The sequence below is a fragment of the Thalassophryne amazonica genome, chromosome 7, assembly GCF_902500255.1.
Source record: "Thalassophryne amazonica chromosome 7, fThaAma1.1, whole genome shotgun sequence".
Taxonomy (NCBI): domain Eukaryota; kingdom Metazoa; phylum Chordata; class Actinopteri; order Batrachoidiformes; family Batrachoididae; genus Thalassophryne; species Thalassophryne amazonica.
Window position 1 is genome coordinate 81,560,194 of NC_047109.1, and position 26,256 is coordinate 81,586,449.

A 26,256-nucleotide genomic window follows, 5' to 3' on the forward strand; every position below is an offset into this window, starting at 1 on the left:
CAAATAACTGGAATTATCTACTGGAGTGCACAGCACCATGTGCACAGACCCCGAGCCGCGCGCACTGAAGCTCTGCAGGTGTGTGAGCACAGAGCGCATTCATCTCGAGACATTTATTTATTTATTTTAAAAACGACCACATGTGCTCGTTCATCACAGACCCACGTCTCTTTTACTCATGGAGTCATCTTTAAAATGTTCCTCGATTATGGCCACGCAGCAGGAAGTGCCGTTTCACACGTACGCGCCCTTTAAACTCAGCCATCCACATTCTGGCGACGCTCCTGACGCGTCCGTGTCCTGTTTTCCTGCTAAACTTTGCGGATCCTTCTGACACTCACCAACTCATGACCTCATTGGACCCGAACAATGATGGAGAGCTGCGCTTTCTCAGAGTTCTGGCAGCTCATTGGACATCTGGTGAGCAACCACGGGGGATTCAGCCAATCACTGTCTTTTCTGTTTTCTTTAGCATTTTTTTTTCTTGTCTATGTGCCATAAAGTTAGAGACATTAGGAAGTGAGCCGAATGGAAAACACCCTTTCTTGCACATAAGATTTTTCTCTCACCAACAACACTGTTAAGTCGAATTGTCACACAGGGGCTTGTTGAAAATGTGTGCGCAATTCTTGGAAACCATCTCACGAATCGTTTAACTCCTCTGCAAGACTTTCCGGCATGAAAATGTTTCTCAGATGTTCCGGACACTGTTTGCTCACTAAAAGTTTTAGGGTGGGATAGCTTTAAACACGTTTGTTAAAGGTTTGGACAAAATGCACGACGAGTTACAGTGCGCAGGAAGAAACAGAAATAAAGAAACTAATAACGCGTAAAAGTGTGACCTAAACAACCCCTAAAAATGATTGTAGATTTAGTCAGAAATTGTAGAAAACTGCCGGGCTCTTTTGGCTGCACCTCTTTTCGCATTCCTTCCCTCCTAGGCACACGCCCTGTGCAGAAAAAAAGCTACAGTGAGGAGTTTAAAGAGATAAGTACTGTTGCTTAATCTGGTTTGAGGAGGGCGACCCACTGGAAAGACAAACTGTTTCTTGCCTTCCGCTCAGTGCGATAAACGGTCAGTATGACTTTTTTCCTCTACTAATTTTACTTGAAAACTGACCGTTGTGAAGTATTTTACTGAAGTCATTCAAGCCGTTGGATCACTGGCGCGCTGTCCCTGCCCAGTTTGGTGTCCGCAGGTATCAGGTTGGCCTGGTTGGTAACGTTAGACCGGTTCTTTTACTCTTCCACAGAAACCGGAGGCTTGAGTTACGTTTACTTATTTATTTAGTGCGTGTCTCTAGTGGCCGCACACAGGATTAGTTGATCGACACGCGGCACAGCGCGGGTAAACCCTTGGCACGGTTACGCACGGCGGCCACGGTCGGATTTGTCGTGTGCGCCCCGGTTAATAGTCACATTCTGACAGACCCCTCTATATTATTAACATTATGATCAGACTTGAACTGTTTATGACGTGGTCTGGATAAATCAGCTGAAATATCCAGCCCAGTTTCGAGCTTTTTTTTTCGTGTCCCTGTCACGAAAATAGGGCGCTTTGATGAGTGTCACACCCTGGCTGGTCACTGCGTGGAGTTAGATTAATAAAATCTACCTGTTTCACCTTTGATCTCATAGTCCCCCCCCCCTCATCTGATGCCAGTGTGGAAGATCAGTGGTGCTCTCCTCTGCTGTGGCACTGTCTGAGATAGTTTTGGGTTATATAAAAATCACAATTAATTGATCAGTCAGTCCTTTATGATAAAGTGTGTGAGGTATTAAGGCACTTTCTGTCAAGGATGGGCTGAAGGTGCTGGGGGGTTTAACACTGCTGCTTCGACCTGATTTACCAATGAACTGGTATGGACTTGCCAACCCATGATGAAACACTGACTATGTGAAACTCTCACCAACCTCACAATAATATTCTTTATACTTTTATCAACAAGCTTGTGTTTCGTTGCAATTTGTCGATCAGTCAGTTTGTTTGTTTGCTGGCACGATATCTCAAAAAGATGTAAGCAAATCTCACTTAAATTTGATGTAGAGGCTGGACTTGTGCCAAGAAGGAACACATTAAATTTGAGTGCAGAGCTAACTCAAAGGGTGGATCTTACTTTTGAATTTTGATCCCTGATTTCTTCCATCTTGAAGTGACTGGGGATATATGCATTGTGTAAGTTTTTCTTATTGAGGATACTCTAACCTATGTCGAGCTTACCTGGTAATGCGATCTTAACTTTGATAGCTGTTTTACTTTAAATTGTACTTCTCTAATTCTGTTAAACCTGAGTGTTGTTTTGATTTAGTTAATTTGATAGATCATGTGAAAGACAACAGATGCAACAGAAAAACAGCTTTTGACATTTTCTGATACATTTGTCTATTATATATTGATTCATTTGCACTGTCATACAGATTAAAAACAAAAAATATAATTATTAGTTACCTGTCTTATGGAGAATGAGTGGACAGTGTCAAACCTCAGTGATCAGGACCATAGTTCATCAATTAGGATCAAAGATCAGGATCAAAAGTAAACAACCAGGGTAAAAGACAGGACCAAAAGCAGATGATCAGGTTCAAAGGCCAGCGATCAGGATCAATCTTCAGGAACAAAGATCAGGACCAAAAATCAACAATCGGGATCAAAGTCCATAAGTCAGGATTAAAGTTATAGATCAAATATTTGGATCAAAGATCAGAAATCAGAATAAAAATAGTGAATAGGAACAAAGATTGGGATCACCACTTCAGCACTCAGAAAAAAAGGGTGAGAAAATAATGCACATCTGGTGCAGAAAAGAAAAATAAATACAAATAAATAAATAAATAAACAAACATATATATGTATATGTGGGCAGGAGTCGATTAAGAACTGGAATTTCTTTGGGGGCAAAGGGGATTGCTGTTCTGGTTTATATTTGATGTTTGAGGTGATGTTTGCCTGCCACGGTTGGGTCACATGTAATTATGTGTATCTGCATACAGAATATCTAAAAGTACAATGGGCCGTTTTGATAAAACGTTATGGATCTGGATCTGTCTTATGGAGAGAAAGATTTACCTTTCTCTTTCTTGAGCTGTACGCATTATGATGTAATATCTGCAGTGCCTATTTAATTAATAGGCACTGCAGATATTATTACATCATAATAATGCCTATTTAATGTAATTCTCTCCCAGAAAAACACACACACACACACACACACACACACACACACACACACACACACACACACACACACACACACACACACACACACACACACACACACACACACACACACACACACACACACACACACACAGTGCCGCATGTGTGTGTGTTTCTGGGAGAGAATTACAACAAAGAAAATAAAAAAAGAAACCCTACAAAAGCACCCACTTGGTGAGGGGAGAGGCGAACTTTGGAATTTTTATCTATTTTTATCTCATTGGAACAACTTGCCAAATGATTCTGGTGGCACGTTGATATCTTTTAGAGTTTTTGAGCTTTGAGCCAGATTACTTAGTCTTCATTTGGAGTTTTTCTTCTTATTACTTAACATTTACAGCACAGATGTTACATTTATGAGGCTGTGACTGATTATTTTATCTGTTGCTGCAGTGCTGCTTTGATTTAGGAGGGGAGCCATCAGCTGTGTTAAGTATAAACCTGAATGTTAAATTATGTTTATCCCTGTGATTTGCAGAGCAAGTGAAGGCATATTAGAGTCAGTCAGTGGGTCTGCAAACGTTCTTTCAGTAAACCCATAAAAACCACATAAATATTCATCTTTGGTATATAGTTTTGTTGCTAATCGTAGTGTCCTGGGGCCTCATGTACAAAGGTTGCGTACGCACAAAAACGTGATGTACATCCATCTCTTTGCTAATGTTCAGATGTATCAAAAGTGAAATGACTGTGGAAATGTGCAGTGCCCCATGCCAAGTTCATGGCTGGCGTACGCACGTTTCTACAGCTATTGGTCCACTGGCGACACGTAGAGGTGATGCTGGGAATCTGTTCATAGTGTGAAAACAAGAAGTGATCAGAGTGATGTGCACATTACAGACACATTGATGAACAATTAACACACCCACGTGTTTGCAGTTGTATGGGTTGATATAAAACATGAGCAAAGTGATGAAGAAAATGGCACCAACAATGACTGTGTTAGCACTGATAGAGGACCTTGCAAATGGTGTAATCCGAGGTGAGCGTGTATTCAGGGAACACAAGAATTTACTTGCAAATGACAATAATTAGTTCATAAGTCGATTTCAATTACCAAGGCCAGAATTGCTGGAGTTGTTCGCAGAACTGCAGCCGACCCAGAGTGCAATACAACAAGGAGCCAGGTGGTTGTTTGTGCCCTCGCAGGTGTTGACCACGCTGAGGTTCCTGGCAACAGGGGCATTCCAGCGGGGGCTGGCGATCCGCCAGGAGTTTGCCAGTCAGTCTTGAGCTAACCCATGCCAGCTGTGTGGAACGCAATCATTCATATGTCATCCAGGTACATCACATTCCAACATTAAAGCGCAATTTGCAGCAAGAGCCAGTTTCCCTAATGTAATCAGAGCTATTGACTGCACACATATTGCTGTAAAGGCGCCATCACACAATTAATTTGTTTTTGTTAATTGGAAACATTTTCATTCCGTAAATGTTCAAATTATATGTGATGTGCAAATGCATCCAACTAACATCGTGGCGGGGTGGCCTGGTTCAGTGTATGACTCATTCATCCTGACTAACAGCATGGTTGGGGCAGCCCAGTGTTATGCTTTTTTTCATGCTCCCGTCATGAAATGAGTGACATTTCTGTAACACAGTTTTTTTATTTTACTATTTCTAACCATAACCCACCCAGACCCATCTCCCCCGTGTCACCTCGCGTTTCGTGGGCCCCCGTTTGGCATGTTTTTTGTTATTATTATTATTATTTATTTATTTATTTATTGATGGTGAAACTACAGCTTCTTAACAAGCCCCTGATTGTCTCCCTGTGTTCAGTATTTGTCAATAAACGCGTGTGTAAAGTTATGATGTCACACACTATCAGCCGCCGTGCACCTCATTTTCTTTAACTTCAGTGTATATGTGCTCCTTCTGCTTCATGTTTATTCCGGTTCACAGGATACCAGATAAAATATCCCTGCATATCTCCATTTCATTTATTTCATTGACTCCACTTCATCTGTAGCTCACACTTGGCAAAATTGCTTTTCTTACCAATATCATTCCAGACAGAGAGGGGAATCCCCAGGTCCCAGGGCCTATTTAAAAACATTTGCATATTTAAATAGGGGCGTGGACAGGGAGGATTTTTGTGCATTTGCATGTGCGTTCAGTCCCATGTTGATTGGGATGTACAAAAGGAATGTACTTGGATCCATGTGTACGCACACTTTGATACATCTGAATTTTTTGTGCCTATGACAGTTTCTGGGTTTTAGCGTATGCCGTGTTTCAGTAGGAAATCCATACAAGATTTTAATCTAGAACGTTAATATGGTGTGTGTTACAGTCAGATTTCATGCCACTCCTGCATAAATCAGTGCCACCTCCCCCTCAAATTAGTTTGGACATACTGCTGCTCAGTTAATGATTCCTTAAAGAAACAAATACAGTCGTAATTTATTAATAATGAACTGATCAATGTGTTGTTCTTGTAAAACCAAGTGTAAAAGTAGAAGGTAGCAACATGAGATAGTTACAGTAGTTTTTAAAATCTTTAATGTATAGCCTTTTTTTCAAAAAGATTTGACATTTCTAAGGCTTTTATTATTTTTCCAGTATTTTTTTTCTTTGATCTTGTTTAAAATTCCCTGTCTAAGATTTCTGCATAGTGCTGTGTGTTGTAATACCCTCCCACCCCCACCCCATTTTGTGGGCAAACTGTAATAGTTTTGAAGAAAAGTCCATGCATAAAAACATGATCACTAAAATGTCACCTATTGGTTGTGATGTAAAATAAAAACAAAATCTGTAGTTCCTTCTTTAATGTGTGACCAGGCCCAACGTCTTACCCTCAATTTTAGTTTTGGAAAATATGACACAAAGCAAATATTTGTAAGCAACTAACAAAAAGATCTAAACCACAATATAAACCTAAAATGAAGCAAATTAAAACCAGCTGCTGTGTGCAGTGCAACATTCCTTCAGCTGTAGAGTCCAAATGTCACAATGAGTGAGTAACGCACTAAAAAGATCCATGTGGGTTCTCAAAAACATTCATCTCACTTGAGTCATGCAGACCATCTGCTGTGAAGCTGTATGTGAGATTACACATTCCTTACCAGGTCAGATCAGGGTACCACCCGACGTGTTTCTATGCCTGTGCGTAACTCCGTGGCCCTGAAGACCCTGGTTCTGACCGAAGCCTTTTATTACGTCCACCAAGGACGTAATAAAATCATCTGCGTTATTTGTTTGTCTGACTGTTAGCAAGATTATGTCAAAGCTACTGAATGGATTTTGATTAAATTTTCACCTCAGATAGATATTAGACAAGGGAGGACTCCATTAAACTTTGGAGGTGATCTGGATCCGGATCCAGATTCTACATCAAAATATCCCTTTATATAGGCTTTGAAGGATTACTTCAAAACTACTTGGCAAATTTTCACCAAATTTTCACCACAGATAGATAATAGGACATGGAAGACTCCTCTGAATTTTGGAGGTCGTCTGGGTCTGGATCTGGATTCCGGATCAAGATTTCACTTTATATAGGCTTTGAAGGATTATTTCCAAAACTACTTCATGGATTCTCACCACATTTGCACCACAGATAGATGTTAGGGCATGGAATACACCACTGAATTTTGGAGGTGATCTGTATCCGGATTCTGGATCAAGATTTTTGAAGGTGATCCAGATCCCGTTTGGCGGACGTCAGAAATCTCCACTTGCTCTTGTTTGGTTTGCTGTTTATCCCATTACTGTCTAAAGACCTGCTAATTGAGGGGAAGTTGTCAGGCGTTGTGATCGATAGCCCACACAGATGCAGAAACAGTGCTAGTGGTGCCGCTGGTGCTGCACGCGGTATGTGTTGGGACATTAATAGTAACCTGTGAAATAATGATGATGAGCACACTCATGGCAGATGCTTCATTGTACTCTGCAAAGAGATCGCTTTGTGCACACGCTCTGTCAGAGAGTGTGCTGGAATGACAGGGAGACATGAAACAGAATCCCGCGCTTGGGTGCCTGGGCATGAGTGTGTCCTGTTCTCACTCACCCAGTAATTAGGTTAATGCATCACAAGTCCTAATTGGAGTTGTCCTCCTTTAGACGTGTGCGTCCTTCTATCTGTTTGTCTGTCTATCTCCACGTCTTTGTGTGTAGGCACATCATGTGATCACTGTGGCGAGACAGACGGTGTGTCAGAGGGGAGATTTACCAGCTTCTACAGTTACCCTGAACACATCATCCTGTGGGCGCCGCGACCTCATGGTGGTTTCCAATACACAGTGGAAATCCTGAAGCGAGGCCTCCCTGACTCTGCGGCAAAGAGGCGCTGCTTATCAAGTCTGATAAAGTATCTGTAACGTTCATAGACACTCCTGAGGGTGAGGATTTGGGGTTTAATCCTCTCCTGAAATGTTCCGCACATACAGTGATGGCAAACAAACTTTTGAACCATTTCTGTCATAATACAATACAATTCCTTTGTTATATACACTAGGAACAACACATGAACCAACTGCTTTCAGCAGTTATACTTTGTTTTTATGTGCTTGACATTAAATTAATTAAATTAAGTACAGTAAGCAATCATGCCAGGCACCTAAATCCAGTCATGGCAGGCAAAGTTCATCAAACATGGAATGGCAGTGTAGGTTGGTAACACGGAGGCAAACGTGAGGAAATAACGTGAGAGAGCGCGAATAAAAGCAGACAATCTGGTGAGGAGGTAACGCTCCGTGCAAGGTTAGAAAGGCCGGAAAACAATTCACTGTGGAAGTGCAGACAAACTGAAAACAGGAAGTCAAGCTGCACGGAGTGAACACGGAAAAGATGTCAGAGTAAAAACATGGGAGTCTGAAAGAATGACACTTAAAGCTTGCAAAGAGAACTAAACTAACACACAGGAAACTCACTGGAGAGCAATGAATAGACCAGGATAATACCTAGGAAACTAGAGCACTGAGCTCATAGACCACAAACCTCACCCAACACTAGTTTCTAATTCCACAAATTTTTACCTTGTAAAATATTTTCAAGGTCAATGTCCTGTGAGAAATGGCTTTTTTCATAAGATACAATATAATACAAAATACTCGTAGATCAAAAGGGCTTTCCAATGTTTAAAGTCAAATATCTGCTAAATCCGCAATAGGGATCAGAGGCGGATCAAACTTTGTCTATTCATTCAGAGTGCCAGTTTGCACCTTATTGTTACAAATGAGAGCATTTCAGGCACTTTTGATTGAGACAGAATGCAAAATGTCCACCAAATGGGCTTTTTAATATTAAATTTAAATGGCCACAAAATCCACAATCAGGGATCAGATCTGGATCAAACTTTATCAGGTGATACTGAGTGCCAGTGTTCACCTCACTATTAAATATGAGAGTGACTGGGGCACATTTGATTAAGATATGATGTCAAATATACATTGAATGGGGTTTTCAATGTTAAATTTAAATGGCCACAAAATCCACAGTCTGGATCAGATCTGGATCAAACTTTGTCAGGTGATACTGAGTGTCAGTCTTCACCTCACTTTTAAATATGAGAGTGACTGGGGCACGTTTGATTAAGATATGATGTCAAATATACATTGAATGGGGTTTTCAATGTTAAATTTAAATGGCCACAAAATCTGTGAATAAAGGATACCATCCCACATAATGCTCTCAAATATGAAATTTAATGTTATGAGGTTTTGAAAATTTGTTCAATGTTTAAGGATAGGATTTTTTCTAGTTTTCCAAGATTTTTCCTGACTTTGACCTTTGACCTTTGACCTTGAAAATTGAATGAATTGTTGCCTATCAGGATATGAATCCTCTGCAAAAATTACATAACAATATATGAAAACTTGTGAATTGCAGTCTGTTCACAAACAGACAAACAGGAGTGAAACATAACCTCCGTCCAACTTCATTGGTGGAGGTAATAATCAATCAATCAAAAGATAACGATACGTCTTTGGGATGGTTATGAGTAATTTTTTCTCTAATAGTTAAAATTATAAAATTATATTATAATAAAATAATCACCAAACCTGACTAACCAGAGACCAGAATTGAACACCTTAAACTTTTATCACAAAACTGCAAATAGGCGACACGGTGGATTAGTGGTTAGCACTGGTGTCTCACAGCAAGAATGTCGTGGGATCGATTCCTGGCCTTTCTGTGTGTAGTTTGCATGTCCTGCCCATGTCTGCGTGGGTTTCCTCCAGGCACTCCGGTTTCCTCCCACAATCAAAAACATGCTTATTTAGGGTCTGCCCCTTTCTCTGCCCCTGACCAAAGTAGCGACTCTACATCTGGAGTTCCTCTCCGGGAGCCAGACTGTGGCTGCCCACTGCTCCTAGTGGTTAGATTGTGTCTAACTGTAATTAGGATGGGTTAGATGCAGAGGACACGTTTTGTTGTACATATGCAATGACAATAAAGTTTCTATTCTATTCTAATAAGGACTGGTGAAAATTTTGGGAACACATCCTGATAATAAAAAGGCAGAGATCACGAGATGATTTTTGAGCCTTAGTGCAGATATTGTTTGTACACATCAGTGGCACATTTCAAATGACCATTGTGGAATTAAAGTTTCTATGTGTTTACTTCTTTCGATTTTACAAGCTCTGTGGGTGAGAACAGTTTGTCTTAAAAGACAGAATCACATGGCTGAAAATTTTAGTAACTTTGTTGTTGTGATCCATTTGTCGTTGTTGTTTCATGCATCTGTGGAAGAAATAATGAGAATAATGAATAACACACACACACACACACACACACACACACACACACACACACACACACACACACACACACACACACACACACACACACACACACACACACACACACAGAGGTCAGCTGATGCCGCTGCAGAACTGGCAAATCAATTTATAACAATGGCACAACTGTCAGTGAGTCAGAACTGGAAAGTCTGCAGACTACTAGAGTATGTCTATTTAAATCAAACCACATGAGCATGACAGCATTTTTGAATCACCAGGAATTAATTAAAACGGTCCCAGGATGAACGTACTTAGAAATCTATGCACACTAACAGGGTGGTATGCCTTTCTGCCTCACTCCAGTGTTTGTTTCACACAAGGAAGGCCTTGATTTTCTTGCTGGTCACGCGCTCCTGTGGCAAACGTGTGATCCGTGCTAACGCCAAATGTGCCCTGATCCTCATATCAAAACAGGCACAAAGCAATGCAATTCCAAATAAGGCCGGGTTCACACGGCAGGATAATTAGGCCGATATCGGACCCGATCTTCCCCAATCTTAAGGATGCCCCGGCAATCGTGATAACGCTAAAGATAATCCTATCAGATATTCCTGCCATGTGTGGTGTGTTAAGAGCGCTCTGATCTGCTCGGAAGGACATCAGGAGCGCTCCAATCACAAATCGGGGATATTCAACATGTTGGATTTTTTGGCCCGATCTCGCAGCGTGTGTTGTGTCCTCTGACCAAAGCGAGCACGCAGCCTGCTGAATGTGATGTGCAGCCAATCAGAAAGCGAGGTGACGGATATACGGAGCGGAAAATAAAATCAAAACAGCTGTTCTGACTTACCAGAAAGTCCGGTGGTCACGCTGTCTCCACGTGACCACCGTGCAGCACTGAGGTCTAACAGAACAAGCACAGAGATGAGTCCACTGTCTGAGGCCATAAGAAGATCATTTGTAACCTTCACTAATGCTGTTTCTGTACTATGATGAATTCTAAAACCTGACTGAAACTCTTCAAATAGACCATTCCTCTGCAGATGATCAGTTAGCTGTTTTACAACTACCCTTTCAAGAATTTTTGAGAGAAAAGGAAGGTTGGAGATTGGCCTATAATTAGCTAAGATAGCTAGGTCAAGTGATGGCTTTTTAAGTAATGGTTTAATTACTGCCACCTTAAAAGCCTGTGGTACATAGCCAACTAATAAAGATAGATTGATCATATTTAAGATCGAAGCATTAAATAATGGTAGGGCTTCCTTGAGCAGCCTGGTAGGAATGGGGTCTAATAGACATGTTGATGGTTTGGATGAAGTAACTAATAACTCAGACAGAACAATCGGAGAGAAAGAGTCTAACCAAATACCAGCATCACTGCAAGCAGCCAAAGATAACGATACGTCTTTGGGATGGTTATGAGTAATTTTTTCTCTAATAGTTAAAATTTTATTAGCAAAGAAAGTCATGAAGTCATTACTAGTTAAAGTTAAAGGAATACTCAGCTCAATAGAGCTCTGACTCTTTGTCAGCCTGGCTACAGTGCTGAAAAGAAACCTGGGATTGTTCTTATTTTCTTCAATTAGTGATGAGTAGTAAGATGTCCTAGCTTTACGGAGGGCTTTTTTATAGAGCAACAGACTCTTTTTCCAGGCTAAGTGAAGATCTTCTAAATTAGTGAGACGCCATTTCCTCTCCAACTTACGGGTTATCTGCTTTAAGCTGCGAGTTTGTGAGTTATACCACGGAGTCAGGCACTTCTGATTTAAAGCTCTCTTTTTCAGAGGAGCTACAGCATCCAAAGTTGTCTTCAATGAGGATGTAAAACTACTGACGAGATACTCTATCTCCCTTACAGAGTTTCGGTAGCTACTCTGCACTGTGTTGGTATATGGCATTAGAGAACATAAAGAAGGAATCATATCCTTAAACCTAGTTACAGTGCTTTCTGAAAGACTTCTAGTGTAATGAAACTTATTCCCCACTGCTGGGTAGTCCATCAGAGTAAATGTAAATGTTATTAAGAAATGATCAGACAGAAGTGAGTTTTCAGGGAATACTGTTAAGTCTTCAATTTCCATACCATAAGTCAGAACAAGATCTAAGATATGATTAAAGTGGTGGGTGGACTCATTTACATTTTGAGCAAAGCCAATTGAGTCTAATAATAGATTAAATGCAGTGTTGAGGCTGTCATTCTCAGCATCTGTGTGGATGTTAAAATCGCCCACTATAATTATCTTATCTGAGCTAAGCACTAAGTCAGACAAAAGGTCTGAAAATTCACAGAGAAACTCACAGTAACGACCAGGTGGACGATAGATAATAACAAATAAAACTGGTTTTTGGGACTTCCAATTTGGATGGACAAGACTAAGAGTCAAGCTTTCAAATGAATTAAAGCTCTGTCTGGGTTTTTGATTAATTAATAAGCTGGAATGGAAGATTGCTGCTAATCCTCCGCCTCGGCCCGTACTACGAGCATTCTGGCAGTTAGTGTGACTCGGGGGTGTTGACTCATTTAAACTAACATATTCATCCTGCTGCAACCAGGTTTCTGTAAGGCAGAATAAATCAATATGTTGATCAATTATTATATCATTTACTAACAGGGACTTAGAAGATAGAGACCTAATGTTTAATAGACCACATTTAACTGTTTTAGTCTGTGGTGCAGTTGAAGGTGCTATATTATTTTTTCTTTTTGAGTTTTTATGCTTAAATAGATTTTTACTGGTTATTGGTGGTCTGGGAGCAGGCACCGTCTCTACGGGGATGGGGTAATGAGGGGATGGCAGGGGGAGAGAAGCTGCAGAGAGGTGTGTAAGACTACAACTCTGCTTCCTGGTCCCAACCCTGGATAGTCACGGTTTGGAGGATTTAAGAAAATTGGCCAGATTTCTAGAAATGAGAGCTGCTCCATCCAAAGTGGGATGGATGCCGTCTCTCCTAACAAGACCAGGTTTTCCGCAGTTCCCCAATTAAACCAAACATAACTGGGTCTGCCATTTTCAGAAGGCATGGCAGGGATAGGGTGAGGTTTGCCAGGCATTCTGACTCATGGGCCTTTTGAAAATAAGGGTGGGAGAGCAAAACCTGCTAACTGGTGATGATTGACTAAATAGTGCGAGAAATACAACTCTGTAAATCTCAAGACATCATAAGCAACTAAGGTACAATTTGTAACTGAAATTAATTACACATAAGTCACGAATACCACGAAGTATACATTCTTGGCCGCCGCTGATCACGAATGTGATGATTCGGGGCAGAGGCGTCAGGTGTCCTCAGGAACTGCTGCAACCCCTTACCACACGTTACGATTAATGGCACATGTTGCCGGAGAATTATCAGGAACCATTACGCACGGTCAAGAATAGTGTTCCGCGTTGTTACGCGCTATCGCGCGCTATTGCGCGTAACAGCGCATCGTTAAGTTCTGTCACATTGTGAACGAGGTGAATTGTCTCCACACACACACCCATATTCATCCAGTCGAATTCAGATCGCTCCAGTTTTTCAGAAGAACTTTGTGACTGCATGCGTAGTTGGGCTCTGTGCCATGGAGTGGCGCAGAGAGGAGGAGGAGGAGGAGGACAGCGCCAGATGTGTGGCTTCATGCGGCTCGTCTCGTGCATTTTCCCAAACATCAGGCGCATGCAGCAGGTGGAACACCTGCAGGAGCGCACTGAAGAGCACTGAAATTTGACTTTTAGCCGACTTGGTGTCAGCAATCAAACTGAATGCGGTGGAGCAGGGTTTAAATGTGCGTGCGCTTCTTCCGCCGGACTGGAGGAGGTGCAGAGATGTCTGGCTGCACGTGAGTCTCCTCTCGCTCCTCTGGCTCAGACTCGTTCTGCTGCTCATCGGTTACAACAGCAGGTGGAGCACCTGCAGGAGCGTCCTGAGGAGCTTCAGCATGAACTGTGGACCGACATTTGGAGCCGAGTTTAATTGTGCGCACGTGACAGAAAACTGATTCGCCGTGGCGCGCAGTGAAATGTGACGCCGCTTTACAAGTCGTGTCAAAACTTGACAGTTTCCGTGTCACTTCGTAATAACGCGTGACAGTTTGGGCTCCAAGAACCATCACAGGAACCACTACGAACGTTGTCATGTTCTATTAAGAATCAATACTCATCAAGACGGATCAGTACGCTCAGTTGTGACCTCCACGACGTGAGACGAAATGAGGGTGGTGTGTGACATTCGTGGAAGATTTTTTGACAGGCAAAAACATGCTCCACGAATATCAAGAATATCACGCACCAACACACACTATTAAGAAACATATTCAGATGCGTTAAGTCACATTAAGAATGTCAGGAATGTGTCACGAATGACAGAAATATGACATTCGTAACGCGTCTTGCTTATGTGTAAACGCACCTTAAGCAATCAACGTCAACAATATAAATCTATTACTCAGCACAGCAGCTGAGGCTAGTGTTAGCGGTAGCTATTTTAAACTGCTAATGGGGATTTAGCTAACTTCCTCACAGATGGAAGTTATGTAAATATTTGGCTAATGTGCAGTGTAACAGAAAATGAGAATTTTAAAAATAAATATATCTTGTGAAAAAAAGAGAAACTCAAATGCTGTATATAATTTGCCATTTTCAATTTCTCAGTTCTTTCTTCAGCGAATAGCACATGCCCAACAATTTTACTCACAGCTTCTAGTATTAGTTATTAATTTTTTCATTATTATTTTTTGTTATTAATAATTTTTTATGTTGTTTGCTGAAGGCTCAAGACACACAATAAGTTTTACATCTGTTATACGGGGCTGTGGGCAGAAAATACGAAGTTGAATACGTCAAAACTAGATAAAAAGACTAGACTAAATAAATACACACACACGTATATATACAGTTGAGTTCATAGGTTTACATATCCTGGCAGAAGTTTTGATTATTCGGGCATAATTTAGAGAATATGAATGATAACACAAAAACTTTTTTTAAACTAATGGTTAGTGGTTGTGTGAAGCCATTTATTGTCAAACAAGCAAACAAGTATGTTTACTCTTTTGCATCCAGAAAGTATCCACACTGCTTCACTTTTTCCACATTTCCACAGTTTAAAGAACAGAGTGCAAATTGCATTTGCGGGCTGTTATACAAATGTCCTGTCAACATCCATTTTGGCAAGAGCCATTGCTGAGTATTTTATCCTATCCTTCCTGTTCTTCAGCCATGAGTCCAGCAGCCGATGTTGGACTTTGACTCCCCAACAGTAGCCACCTTAAACAGAGAGGAGAGCAGAATCAACCAACTAGAACTAACAACACATAAAACATTAAATCCCAGCAGTAAACTAGCAGAGTAGCACAGAGGTTACTAATGTGGTCACTGGGAGCTCGTCCTTTACCTCACTAAACAGGTCCAGAATTTAAATATGAAGCTCCATTGTTAATAATAGTTAAAAAGGAGAGGTGAAAATGGTTCAATACAACATGTGTGTGTTTGTCTTACAAAAGGGAAAACAAATCAGTCTTTATTCTGGACTTGAATGACTCCAGAGCATCAAACTGTTTTATCTCAGCAGGCAGATTGTTCCACAGAACCGACACTGAATGAGAGAAAGCTCTGTGGCCTGCTGACTTCTTTTAACCTTAGATACATACAATAATCCTGCTTCCTGAAAATGCAGAGCCTGGGCCGGTTAATTAGGGAGGTGCTAGTCCAGGGGTGGGCAGTCATGTGCCACAAAGGACCGAGACACTGCAGGTTTTCCTTACTACCAATCACCTCAGCAGGTGATTTGATTTCATTAATGATCAGATGTCTCAGCAGGTGATTTCACTGACAATCAGAAGCTCATCAGCAACCCGCCTGCTGAGGTGATTAGTTGCAAGGAAACCCTGCAGTGTCCCGGCCCTCATTACCCACCCCTGTGCTAGTCCATGGAGCATTTTGTATGCTAGTAACAGCGTGCGCTGCCGTCTGGATGCACATGACCAGTAGATGTGGACATAATCAGAGCACACTACTTCTCATTCATGTCATTTCATGTCTGTATGTCTGTGATCATGGGTCATCACCAGAGGAACAGAAGGCTCATGTTTGTACTGCTCGCTTGATAAATGCAGTGTTTTTATATGATGTGGGATTTTAATTATTTTTTTTTTGTAATATTTCCATGTCCTTCCTGATATAAGGCAGCTTCCCACAGCTTGTAAAGAACAGCTCCATAGGTCTGTGGTAAAGTCTCTGGCTGGGAATCAGAGGTTTAGAAAGGCATGAGTTCGTGTCCTGGTTGCTGTGTTTTTTTTCTTTTCTTTTTTTTATTCCACATAAGCGTTGGGATGTGGTCCCACAGGTACCACTTGGCTTTTTTTATTCCACATAAGGGGCACCATGTGTTCCTGCTCGAAAGACACCGGCGCGTGCATGAACTCTCGCACCGGCTCCGTGGATGCCTGCCCGTCAGTGTGTTTTGTGCACTAATTTCGAACTGTTTTGCGGTATTTTGCCGTTTCTGTCCAAATGCCGTCCAAACTTCACACTATGTGTGAAGGGGCCCTAAGCTTTGTAAATGCATTAAGAAGATTCATAGCTGTTTGTGGGCTTGTTCGTCTTTTTCATTCTGACAGTGGAACAAACTTCATTGGAGCTTGTAGGGAACTCATGATAAAGTCTGACAACCCTGAACTGACAACTTACCTTCAAGACCATAGCAGCACTAGGACATTCAACCCTTCTCGCTCCTCACACAAGGCTGGAGTGTGGGAGCAAATGACAGGTATTGCTCTAAGGATATTGGATGTGTGATGGAGGCCAGTGGAAGTCGCTGTGCATGTGGTAGTCAGCAAACCTCACTCCCAAACAGCTAAAGGGGTCTCTAGCCACAACAGCCAGAGCCCAGGTTTTAGCCTTCTGGTCAGAGTGCATGCTTCCCATGCCGGAGATCATGAGTTCACACTTCGAGAGTGGAGCGACAAGTGAAGAGAGGACATACACAACGGAGAGATTAAAGATGTTTTGCTGTTAACAACAAACACCTCTCCTCTGATGCATGGGGTTTGTGTCACACTTATGTCCGAAGTAATGGGCATTATGAATGTCAGACCCCTGGTACCTGCACCTTCCAGTCCAGACATGCCTGCTGTCCACATGCCTGCTATGCTTCTTACACAAAAAGTGGAGACACTATCATCACCTCCAGGAGAGTTTGACCTGAAAGACCTTTACAGCATACAAGCGGAGCAGGTGAAGACTGTGGCCAACTCATTCTGGAAGTGTTGACACCAAGAATATCTGGTGTCACTGGTGGCAAAAATGGCAGTTGGACAAACTAAATTTGAGTGAAGGAGGAGTTGTACGTCTTAAAAATGCGCAGGCCAAGAGGAATGAATGGTTGGGGAGGTGATGAACGCTATTCCCAGTCAAGACAAAAACGTTTGCAAAGCAGATGTGAAGGTGGTCAGGCAGGGTATGAAGAAGATATACTCAAGATTTGTCTCAGAAGTTTTCACTTATGAAAGAGAAATAGTGTTATAATACGTTATAACAGGTGTGGAGTGTGTTGTCTAGTTGATAATATGCAGTAGTGGGACATCTGGTGGACAAAAGTAGTCATAGATGAAAATTGGCTTTTAAAAATTGTGCTGGTTGATGTTTCTGGAGGGACATTTTAGTTGGGAGCACTTAAGGTGTTAAGACTGATGTAGTTTCGAACTTTACTTTGCCCAGTTTTAAATCAATCAATCAATCAATCAATTTTTTTATATAGCGCCAAATCACAACAAACAGTTGCCCCAAGGCGCTTTATATTGTAAGGCAAGGCCATACAATAATTATGTAAAACGCCAACGGTCAAAACGACCCCCTGTGAGCAAGCACTTGGCTACAGTGGGAAGGAAAAACTCCCTTTTAACAGGAAGAAACCTCCAGCAGAACCAGGCTCAGGGAGGGGCAGTCTTCTGCTGGGACTGGTTGGGGCTGAGGGAGACAACCAGGAAAAAGACATGCTGTGGAGGGGAGCAGAGATCGATCACTAATGATTAAATGCAGAGTGGTGCATACAGAGCAAAAAGAGAAAGAAACAGTGCATCATGGGAACCCCCAGCAGTCTACGTCTATAGCAGCATAACTAAGGGATGGTTCAGGGTCACCTGATCCAGCCCTAACTATAAGCTTTAGCAAAAAGGAAAGTTTTAAGCCTAATCTTAAAAGTAGAGAGGGTGTCTGTCTCCCTGATCTGAATTGGGAGCTGGTTCCACAGGAGAGGAGCCTGAAAGCTGAAGGCTCTGCCTCCCATTCTACTCTTACAAACCCTAAGAACTACAAGTAAGCCTGCAGTCTGAGAGCGAAGCGCTCTATTGGGGTGATATGGTACTACGAGGTCCCTAAGATAAGATGGGACCTGATTATTCAAAACCTTATAAGTAAGAAGAAGAATTTTAAATTCTATTCTAGAATTAACAGGAAGCCAATGAAGAGAGGCCAATATGGGTGAGATATGCTCTCTCCTTCTAGTCCCCATCAGTACTCTAGCTGCAGCATTTTGAATTAACTGAAGGCTTTTTAGGGAACTTTTAGGACAACCTGATAATAATGAATTACAATAGTCCAGCCTAGAGGAAATAAATGCATGAATTAGTTTTTCAGCATCACTCTGAGACAAGACCTTTCTGATTTTAGAGATATTGCGTAAATGCAAAAAAGCAGTCCTACATATTTGTTTAATATGCGCTTTGAATGACATATCCTGATCAAAAATGACTCCAAGATTTCTCACAGTATTACTAGAGGTCAGGGTAATGCCATCCACAGTAAGGATCTGGTTAGACACCATGTTTCTAAGATTTGTGGGGCCAAGTACAATAACTTCAGTTTTATCTGAGTTTAAAAGCAGGAAATTAGAGGTCATCCATGTCTTTATGTCTGTAAGACAATCCTGCAGTTTAGCTAATTGGTGTGTGTCCTCTGGCTTCATGGATAGATAAAGCTGGGTATCATCTGCGTAACAATGAAAATGTAAGCAATACCGTCTAATAATACTGCCTGTTGGTATGTCTATATTTATTTGCTTGTTAATTGTTCAGAAAGAAAGCTTTTGATAAAAACCAATGCTAAAAGGACAAAATTCAGTTGAATTGAACAATTGAACAGTTTTTACTTTGCCCAAGCTAAATGGTTAGCATCTCTGTGGGAGTCTAAATGTAAATTAGCTTTAAGCTAAATGTACCCATTTCTATTCAGTTCCGTCACAGATACCTAACTATTCATTACAGTAACAGATATTGTTGGGAAGGTGTCGTAGCACGGACCCACAACAGGGGGCGCAAAGGAACGGACAATGAATAAGCCAAAAAGTAACAATTTAATGTTGTGACAACACACAACTAAACACACAAGATCAGTAAAGTCAATTAGCACCAGGTGACGTGTGGGCAGGCTCGAAGATAGAAGACCCCCGACGAGAGATGAGCCGCGTCCCACACGGCTTCCACCACCAACGGCCTGAAGAACACCGGAGCCGCCAAGTCCCGAGTCCCCAGGTGGCCTCTGTCTTCGGCTGTCGACCCTGGTACTGCTGGCAGAAAACAAAAACAGTTCTGGATGAGTGTGAATACGCACACTCAGTAATCCACAGTCTGCACTCAGTTAGGAGGGAGCACCTCCACCTCCAATCACACACTCATGCAGCTCCTGTTTAAACCACTTATCTGGTTTGGGGTGTGAGGCGAAGCCGTCGCTGTCACACCAAACGGCAATCCCACAGATAAGGAAAGCACCAGGAAAACGGCTGCAAAAGAAGTTCAGATTAGTACTCAACGTACGCGTCAGCAGAGAAAATGACCTCTTCGGTAGTTGATTTCTCGGCGAGGAGGTGGAGTTGCAGTCCGGCCTTTATGGTGATGGTGATGATGATGAATGAGTGACAGCTGGTGCTGAGGATGAGTGACAGCTGTCACTTCTTCTGGGTCTGGCGCCCTCTCGTGCTTGGAGCCCGCACTCCAAGCAGGGCGCCCTCTGGTGGTGGTGGGCCAGCAGTACCTCCTCTTCAGCGGCCCACATAACAAGATATATGCATTCGTACAGATCTTTTATGTACAATGTATATGTATTTTGTTTGTGTGTTTAGTTTTACAGTGTTTCTTAAGAAAGTCTTCCAACAAACTTATGCATTAGTTGCTTGGGAACCTTTTAGCTATCTGTCTGGCTTAAATCTGTATGGCCTCTGGGTTTTTTTTTTTTTAAAGTCATAAAAAGAATTTTCTTTAACATCACTATAATTGTATTTGTTAGCATTTAAATAAGGGATTCGTGATATTGCCAGTATTTGCACTGTCTGGAAACAATTTAGAATGTCTCACCCTGAAGGGGAGAATTTTAATCGAACTACATGCCCATGACCTACATTTGCCAGTGAAGTCAGATCTCGTGGGGGCTTCCACCGATATGTGCAAGGGATGCTGGGAAACACATAGTGACAGTCAGTTGGAGTAAAGACAGGCAGTGTGATGTCAGGTGGCTGCTTGTTTGAGGAAAATAAACCAAAATGTCGTAAAATGCTCTGAAACAGCTTATTGCTCTGTATATATATATATATATATATATATATATATATATATATATATATATATATATATATATATATATATATATATATATATATATAGTGAATCTAAAAATGGTGTTTTTGAAACCAGAAGTGATTTACAAGACATCTTATAGATATTAGTGTGCATGCCCGGCATGTGGGTCAGGTCACAGGTAATCTCAGAACTTCACACATGCGTGTGACGGAGGCCAGCAGGAGTCGCTGTGCAATTGTGTACAAATAATGAATGTTTATGAGTTCACTGGTAGGAATATTTCATGAGGTGAAAGATGGAATGTTCCATTCAACGAGGTGAAGCCCAGTCAAAAACACAATGCAGAGCAAGCGGCTACATGTGCACACGAGCTTCCACCTGTAAATGACATATGAAGGAAACAAAAATATTTGCTATGGAATTCCCCTCAAATAAATGTGTTCTCCTTGTTAAAATGAGTTGTAATTTTTCAACAAGTTACTAAAATAAACCCACATTATAATACTTGGATTTCAGTAGAAACTAAGGGCCTCTTCACATACTGTATAGTGGTAAGTTTGGACGAAGTGCACACTTAGTGCGCATAATGCAGGAGTCATGCAAATTGTGTAATGTCGTCCTTGCCTCCAACGCGTCGTACACCTGTTGCTACAACTATTTCCACACACAAGCACCTGAAAGACAAAGTGTGCGCTGTGTGAACCCATCGCACCCTCTCACAGCAGGTACCGGTCAAATTCTAGGTGACACGCACCGACATCTAACACCGCTCACATGGCACTTAGAAAATGTGCGGCCAGTCTCACTCTTCACACGACAACAGACTGTAGACAATCACTGTCGTACTGCTGTGAAATTTGTCTAAGATCCCCACAAGTGTGACTTTGCAAACACACACACTGACACGTGGGTGTGTGTGCTCCACTCACGGGAGGCGTGGCTTCCGAGAGAAGCAGCTGTGGACATGCCAGCAAGACAACACCTACTGTGTTTGGACAGTCATGGACTAACGACTGTCCACTGTGAGGTGCGTGTTTCTGATCGCTGCATTTGCATGGACATAAATAAAAACATATTTCGCCATGGTGGCGACAAGCTGCAAGCAAGCACGTGCACGGAGTGGACACTGACAGCCCCCAGATTGAAATGGACCATCAGATCAGAACACGCAGCGGGTGATCTGACCGTCACATCGCCCACGTGAGCTCTGTTCCACATGGCGCAGTGTCTGTGCTATGGCGCACCGTCCACAAGATGCGTGTTGGGCAGAACACGCACAAAGCCAACTGGACGCACATGACCAGTAGATGTGGACATGATCAGAGCACACTGCTTCTCATTCATGTCATTTCATGACTGTATGTCTGTGACCATGGGTCATCACCAGGTGTTTTTATATGGTGTGGGAGTTTAATTTTTTTGTAATACTTCCATGTCCTTCCTGATATGAGGAAGCTTCCCACAGCTTTCAAAGAACAGCTCTGTAGCTCAGTGGTAAAGTCTCTGACTGGGAATCAGAGGTTTTGAAAGGCACAAGTTCGCATCCTGGGTGGTGTGTTTTTTCTTTTTTTTTTAAGCTCCATGATGTGGTCCCACAGGTAGTGGCTGGTTTTTATTTTTTTAATTATTCCACATAGGCTGCGCCATGTAGTGCACGTGGCACTGTTCCTGCTCGACGGACACCGGCGTGTGCACAAACTCTCGCACCAGGTTCCTGCACGCCTGCCCGTCGGCACGATGTTTCATGCACTAATGTCGAACTGTTTCCCCATTTTCGTCCAAAGGCTGTTCAAACTTCACACTATGTGTGAAGGGGCCATAAATTTTGTCAGTTTTGTGCAATTTGAAAGCTTGCCCATAAGCAGGCTGAATGCCACACAAGAGCAGAGGTTAGAATAGTATATATATATTTCTGTTGCAAATGTGCAACAGCATGCCAGGTTAATCTTTTAGTGTCTCTTGCCACATTTTGCCACAGTTTTCAGCTTGTTTTCAAAGTTGCTGGCCTTGAAAGCTGCAGCAGACGGGCAGCAGGCGGTAATTTGAAGCCGTGGCCTCCTGCCGGCTTCAGGGGATCGTATGGCCACCATCAGAGATCACAGCTCTCATTGTGTTTACCTCAGACTCCCCTCCTCTTCATCCTTCCATCACTGCTTCTCTCCGTCTGTTAATCTCAAAACATCTCTTTCCTTCTCTTCTATGCTGACGTTATGTATTTTCTCACATTTCATGTTTTATGTTACACATCTTAAAAGTTCCACAATTCTTTGAAAAATATCAGCCTGAAACAGTTCATTTTAGACTTCCATTGCATACAGTACTGTGCAAAAGTTTCAGATACCTTTTTTTTTGGTAATAACTCTAGTGAACCTGATTTAAAAAAAATAAAATAAAATAAAGGGGTCAACAGAAAATCAATTGTGAAATATTAATTAATTCCTACATCATTGTAATAAAATGTGTTTTTCTGAATTATGCAAATAGTGAATATTCATGGGTGAAATGGTAAGAATATTTGCCTGAGGTTAAATGTGGAACATTCCATCTTTCAAGGAGCAAAAATATGCACAGCAGTGGAGCAGATACGACTGTGTGTCCGCAGCTGATTCCGCCCCACAGGCGAGCCGCCGACACCCAGCTGAGCAGATCGAACGCTGCTGAAGACTGAAGCACAGTGTGTGGAAGCATACATCCGCTTTCCTCAATGCAGTAAAAAAATCGCGATAGGAACTTGCTCAATTCTTCATCTGACAGCGCTTCTATCGTCACTAAAGATGTCCTTGAGAACACTGCATAAGCTTCTAATTGGCTTACAGCGTACTGGATTTAGCTTCTTCATATCAAGGATGCATTTTTGTGAAAACTAATGGAGTCATTCAAGAGTGAAACATATGGGTCAACTGTACTCTTTAAATAGGGCAGCACGGTGGCTTAGTGGTTAGCACTGTTGCCTCACAGCGAGAAGGTCATGGGTTCAATTCCTGCCTGTGGCCTTTCTATGTGGAGTTTGTATGTTCTCCCCGTGTTTCCGTGGGTTTCCTCCGGGTACTCCGATTTCCTCCCACATCCAAAGACATGCGGGTTAGATGGATTGGAAACTTTATATTGTCCATCTTTAAATTGTCTGTTTGTGGCCCTGCGACAGACTGGCATCCTGTCCTGGGTGTACCCCACCTCACGCTCTATGACTGCTAGGATAGGCTCCAGCCCCCCCACGACCCTCAATTGGACTAAGCAGTTGAAGATGTGTGTGTGTATATGTGCGTTTAAATAGAACCAAAATGCACGGCACATGGCTGGTTACTTTGAGAAGGTGCAGTGTAAAAAAACAAAGAAATCCATTGTTTTAACATTAAAAAAACCAGCAGGTGTGGTTGCCAGAATAATTCTGTAAAAAAAGCCAAATACCTTTGGAGAACAACCTGTAAATTGTACAACGTAAAACCTTTATAATTTGCAAAATATGTATTTTGTTGTTGCTCATTCTACACTGAATCCTAGTCGCTCTACTTGTGCGACAAGCACCCTTCCCTTACTTGTGCCACTGTGTTGTCACACAAAACTACTCTGAGTGAATATATATGTATGTATGTATGTGTGTTCTCTAGGTGAATTGGGAACTTAAAATTGCCTGCTGGTGTGAGTGAGGGTGTGGCTGTATTTGTCTGTCTATTTGTGGCCCTGCGATAGACTGGCGTCCTGTCAAGGCTCTACCCTGCCTCTCACCCTGTGACTGCTGGGATAGTCTCCAACCCTCCTGTGACCCGTAACTGGAGTAAGCGGGTACAGAAAATGGATGGATGGTTATATGTATGTCTGAAATCTGCCTACATTTTTTTTTTTTTTGGTCAAGCGGAAGCTTGTACTGAATGTAAAGAAAACACAAACTACTCTCCCTCACATCCAAACTCAACGAAGCAGACAGACTGAAATTGTATCACAATACAAGTATTATAGTATATGGACATTTTTATTCATGACCAGTTATCTTTTACCTCTCATTGAAAACACTGTAAACAAGTGACGGAAGCTGGGTTTTTATTTTAAAAAATAGGTCTTGTTTCTTTGCTTGATGTTTAACTACACCTCCAGAAAAAAAAAAAAACTGGCTGTGGCAACGTTCGTCCTGCCTCTTGATTACAGCAATTGCAGTATATTTATACCTCTGCTCAGTGTTTCCACTGACTGGACACTGTGTACCACAGTGCTCTGAGGTTTACTACTGGATGCAGTGCTTTAACTCATCGCTGCACTCTTTATGCCACATTTCTACGGCCTTCTTTCACCTAACGCAGGCTCACACACTGGTCCATATTCATGAATAAGTCCATCCTTGGCCTGCTCCCCTCTTACATCTGCAAATATAGTTCACTTAAAACCAGTACTTATGGTTTGTGCTCAAATGATGTTTTCTGCCCTGCTGCTTGGAATCTTTTACGCAGTACTTTGCAACTCCAAGAGCTGACCTCACTTAGGGCTTTTAAACGTATTGAAAAGGGACTGAAAGCAGATTGTATTGGAGGTGTTTTTTTTTTTTCAAATTAATTTGCACAAATTACAGGTCATCTTTTACAGTGTGGGAATGGGTTGGTTGTCTGCCTGGGTGTTTTCTATCAAGGACCCAAGGTTGTTCTATCATGTGGTGGATGCAGTGATGCACAGCGCAGGCACAAGCTCTGAAACTTGACCTGTCCTTATTAGTGTCCAAACATACTCCTTAGCAGGTGATCTAAGCTTGGTAAAAAGTTGTGCAAGTTGGAATACACCTTTTCATCACATTTTGTGAAATTTGCTTGATTTATGAAATGTTAGTTGTCTTTTAAAATAGCAGATGTGGCCCAAAGTCCAAATTGAGACTTAAACGTCACAACAAATGTCTTGGTTCACTGATTTTCCTGTTTTAACAACATCAAATGCAAATGAACAAACCCATGTGAGTGAAAATATGATCCTGTGGCTCATAAAGTAGATGTGTGCTATTGTGAAAATATGACAGGTTTGGACTTAATAATGTTTTTCACTTTTGATGAGATTATTTTTTCTGTAATGAAAGCTAACCTTCATATTAAACACATCAAGATGTGTGCATAGTACGACCTTATTATTTCTCTCCTCTGAATTTTTTTTCTCTTTGTCTAGATATGGAGGACGCCATCAAGACAATTGCATCCACATATTTTAAACAATGCAAAGGAAAGAAAGCCCTCGACAACAAATCCTTCAAGAAAATGGTGCAGACAAATCTCGGCAACATCATGGCGGTAAAGACCTACATCACAACTTGTGTTACACCATAAACATATGCGGTGTTCCATCAGTTTGGCAGTCCAGATTTGTTGGTGACTTAACTCCTTCTGTGTAATTTCCCTTCCAGGATACAAACTCCGCCGATGCTATTAAAGAGATGCAGCGGGGACTTGATGAGAACCAGGATGGGAAGGTCAGCTTTGAGGAATACCTCACCCTGATAAAGTACCTGGCCACCTCCCTCAGTGAATACCAGTGTGGACAGTCATCAGTAACATCATAGATGGTTCTGCTCTGCTTCATCCATTTTTTTATAGACCAAAATTCCAAACATAAAGTATGCCTCAAAAATCATTTTAACACAGTTAACCAAGCATCTCTATCTGCTGTGAATTACGTGATGTTTTCATGGGCCTACTTTATGCACTCATGTGATATTAATCTCCACCATTAAGTCCACCAGAAAGTCTCTGAGCTCGGCTTGTCTCTTTTAATAACACCTGTGCAAAAGAAACAGTGTCTTTTCAAATAAAACTAATGTTTGATAATTAAAC

At 41.8% G+C, this 26,256-nt stretch overlaps 1 protein-coding gene across 3 annotated transcripts; it reads left to right on the forward strand.

The window, feature by feature from the left end:
* Positions 1 to 896: 896 nt before the first annotated feature.
* si:ch211-105c13.3 (uncharacterized protein LOC325758 homolog) lies at positions 897 to 26,256 on the forward strand. 3 transcript variants are annotated; one of them, XM_034174778.1, is made up of 3 exons: positions 897 to 1,075; positions 25,590 to 25,716; positions 25,830 to 25,997. In XM_034174778.1, exons 2-3 carry the CDS (start codon positions 25,597 to 25,599, stop codon positions 25,983 to 25,985), a joined length of 276 nt encoding a protein of 91 aa, XP_034030669.1. In that variant the 5' UTR covers positions 897 to 1,075; positions 25,590 to 25,596; the 3' UTR covers positions 25,986 to 25,997. The 3 variants fall into 3 exon arrangements, with proteins under 3 accessions (XP_034030669.1, XP_034030668.1, XP_034030667.1); XM_034174777.1 differs by having other exon boundaries at positions 905 to 1,075; positions 25,595 to 25,716; XM_034174776.1 differs by lacking the exon at positions 897 to 1,075 and having other exon boundaries at positions 25,595 to 25,716; positions 25,830 to 26,256.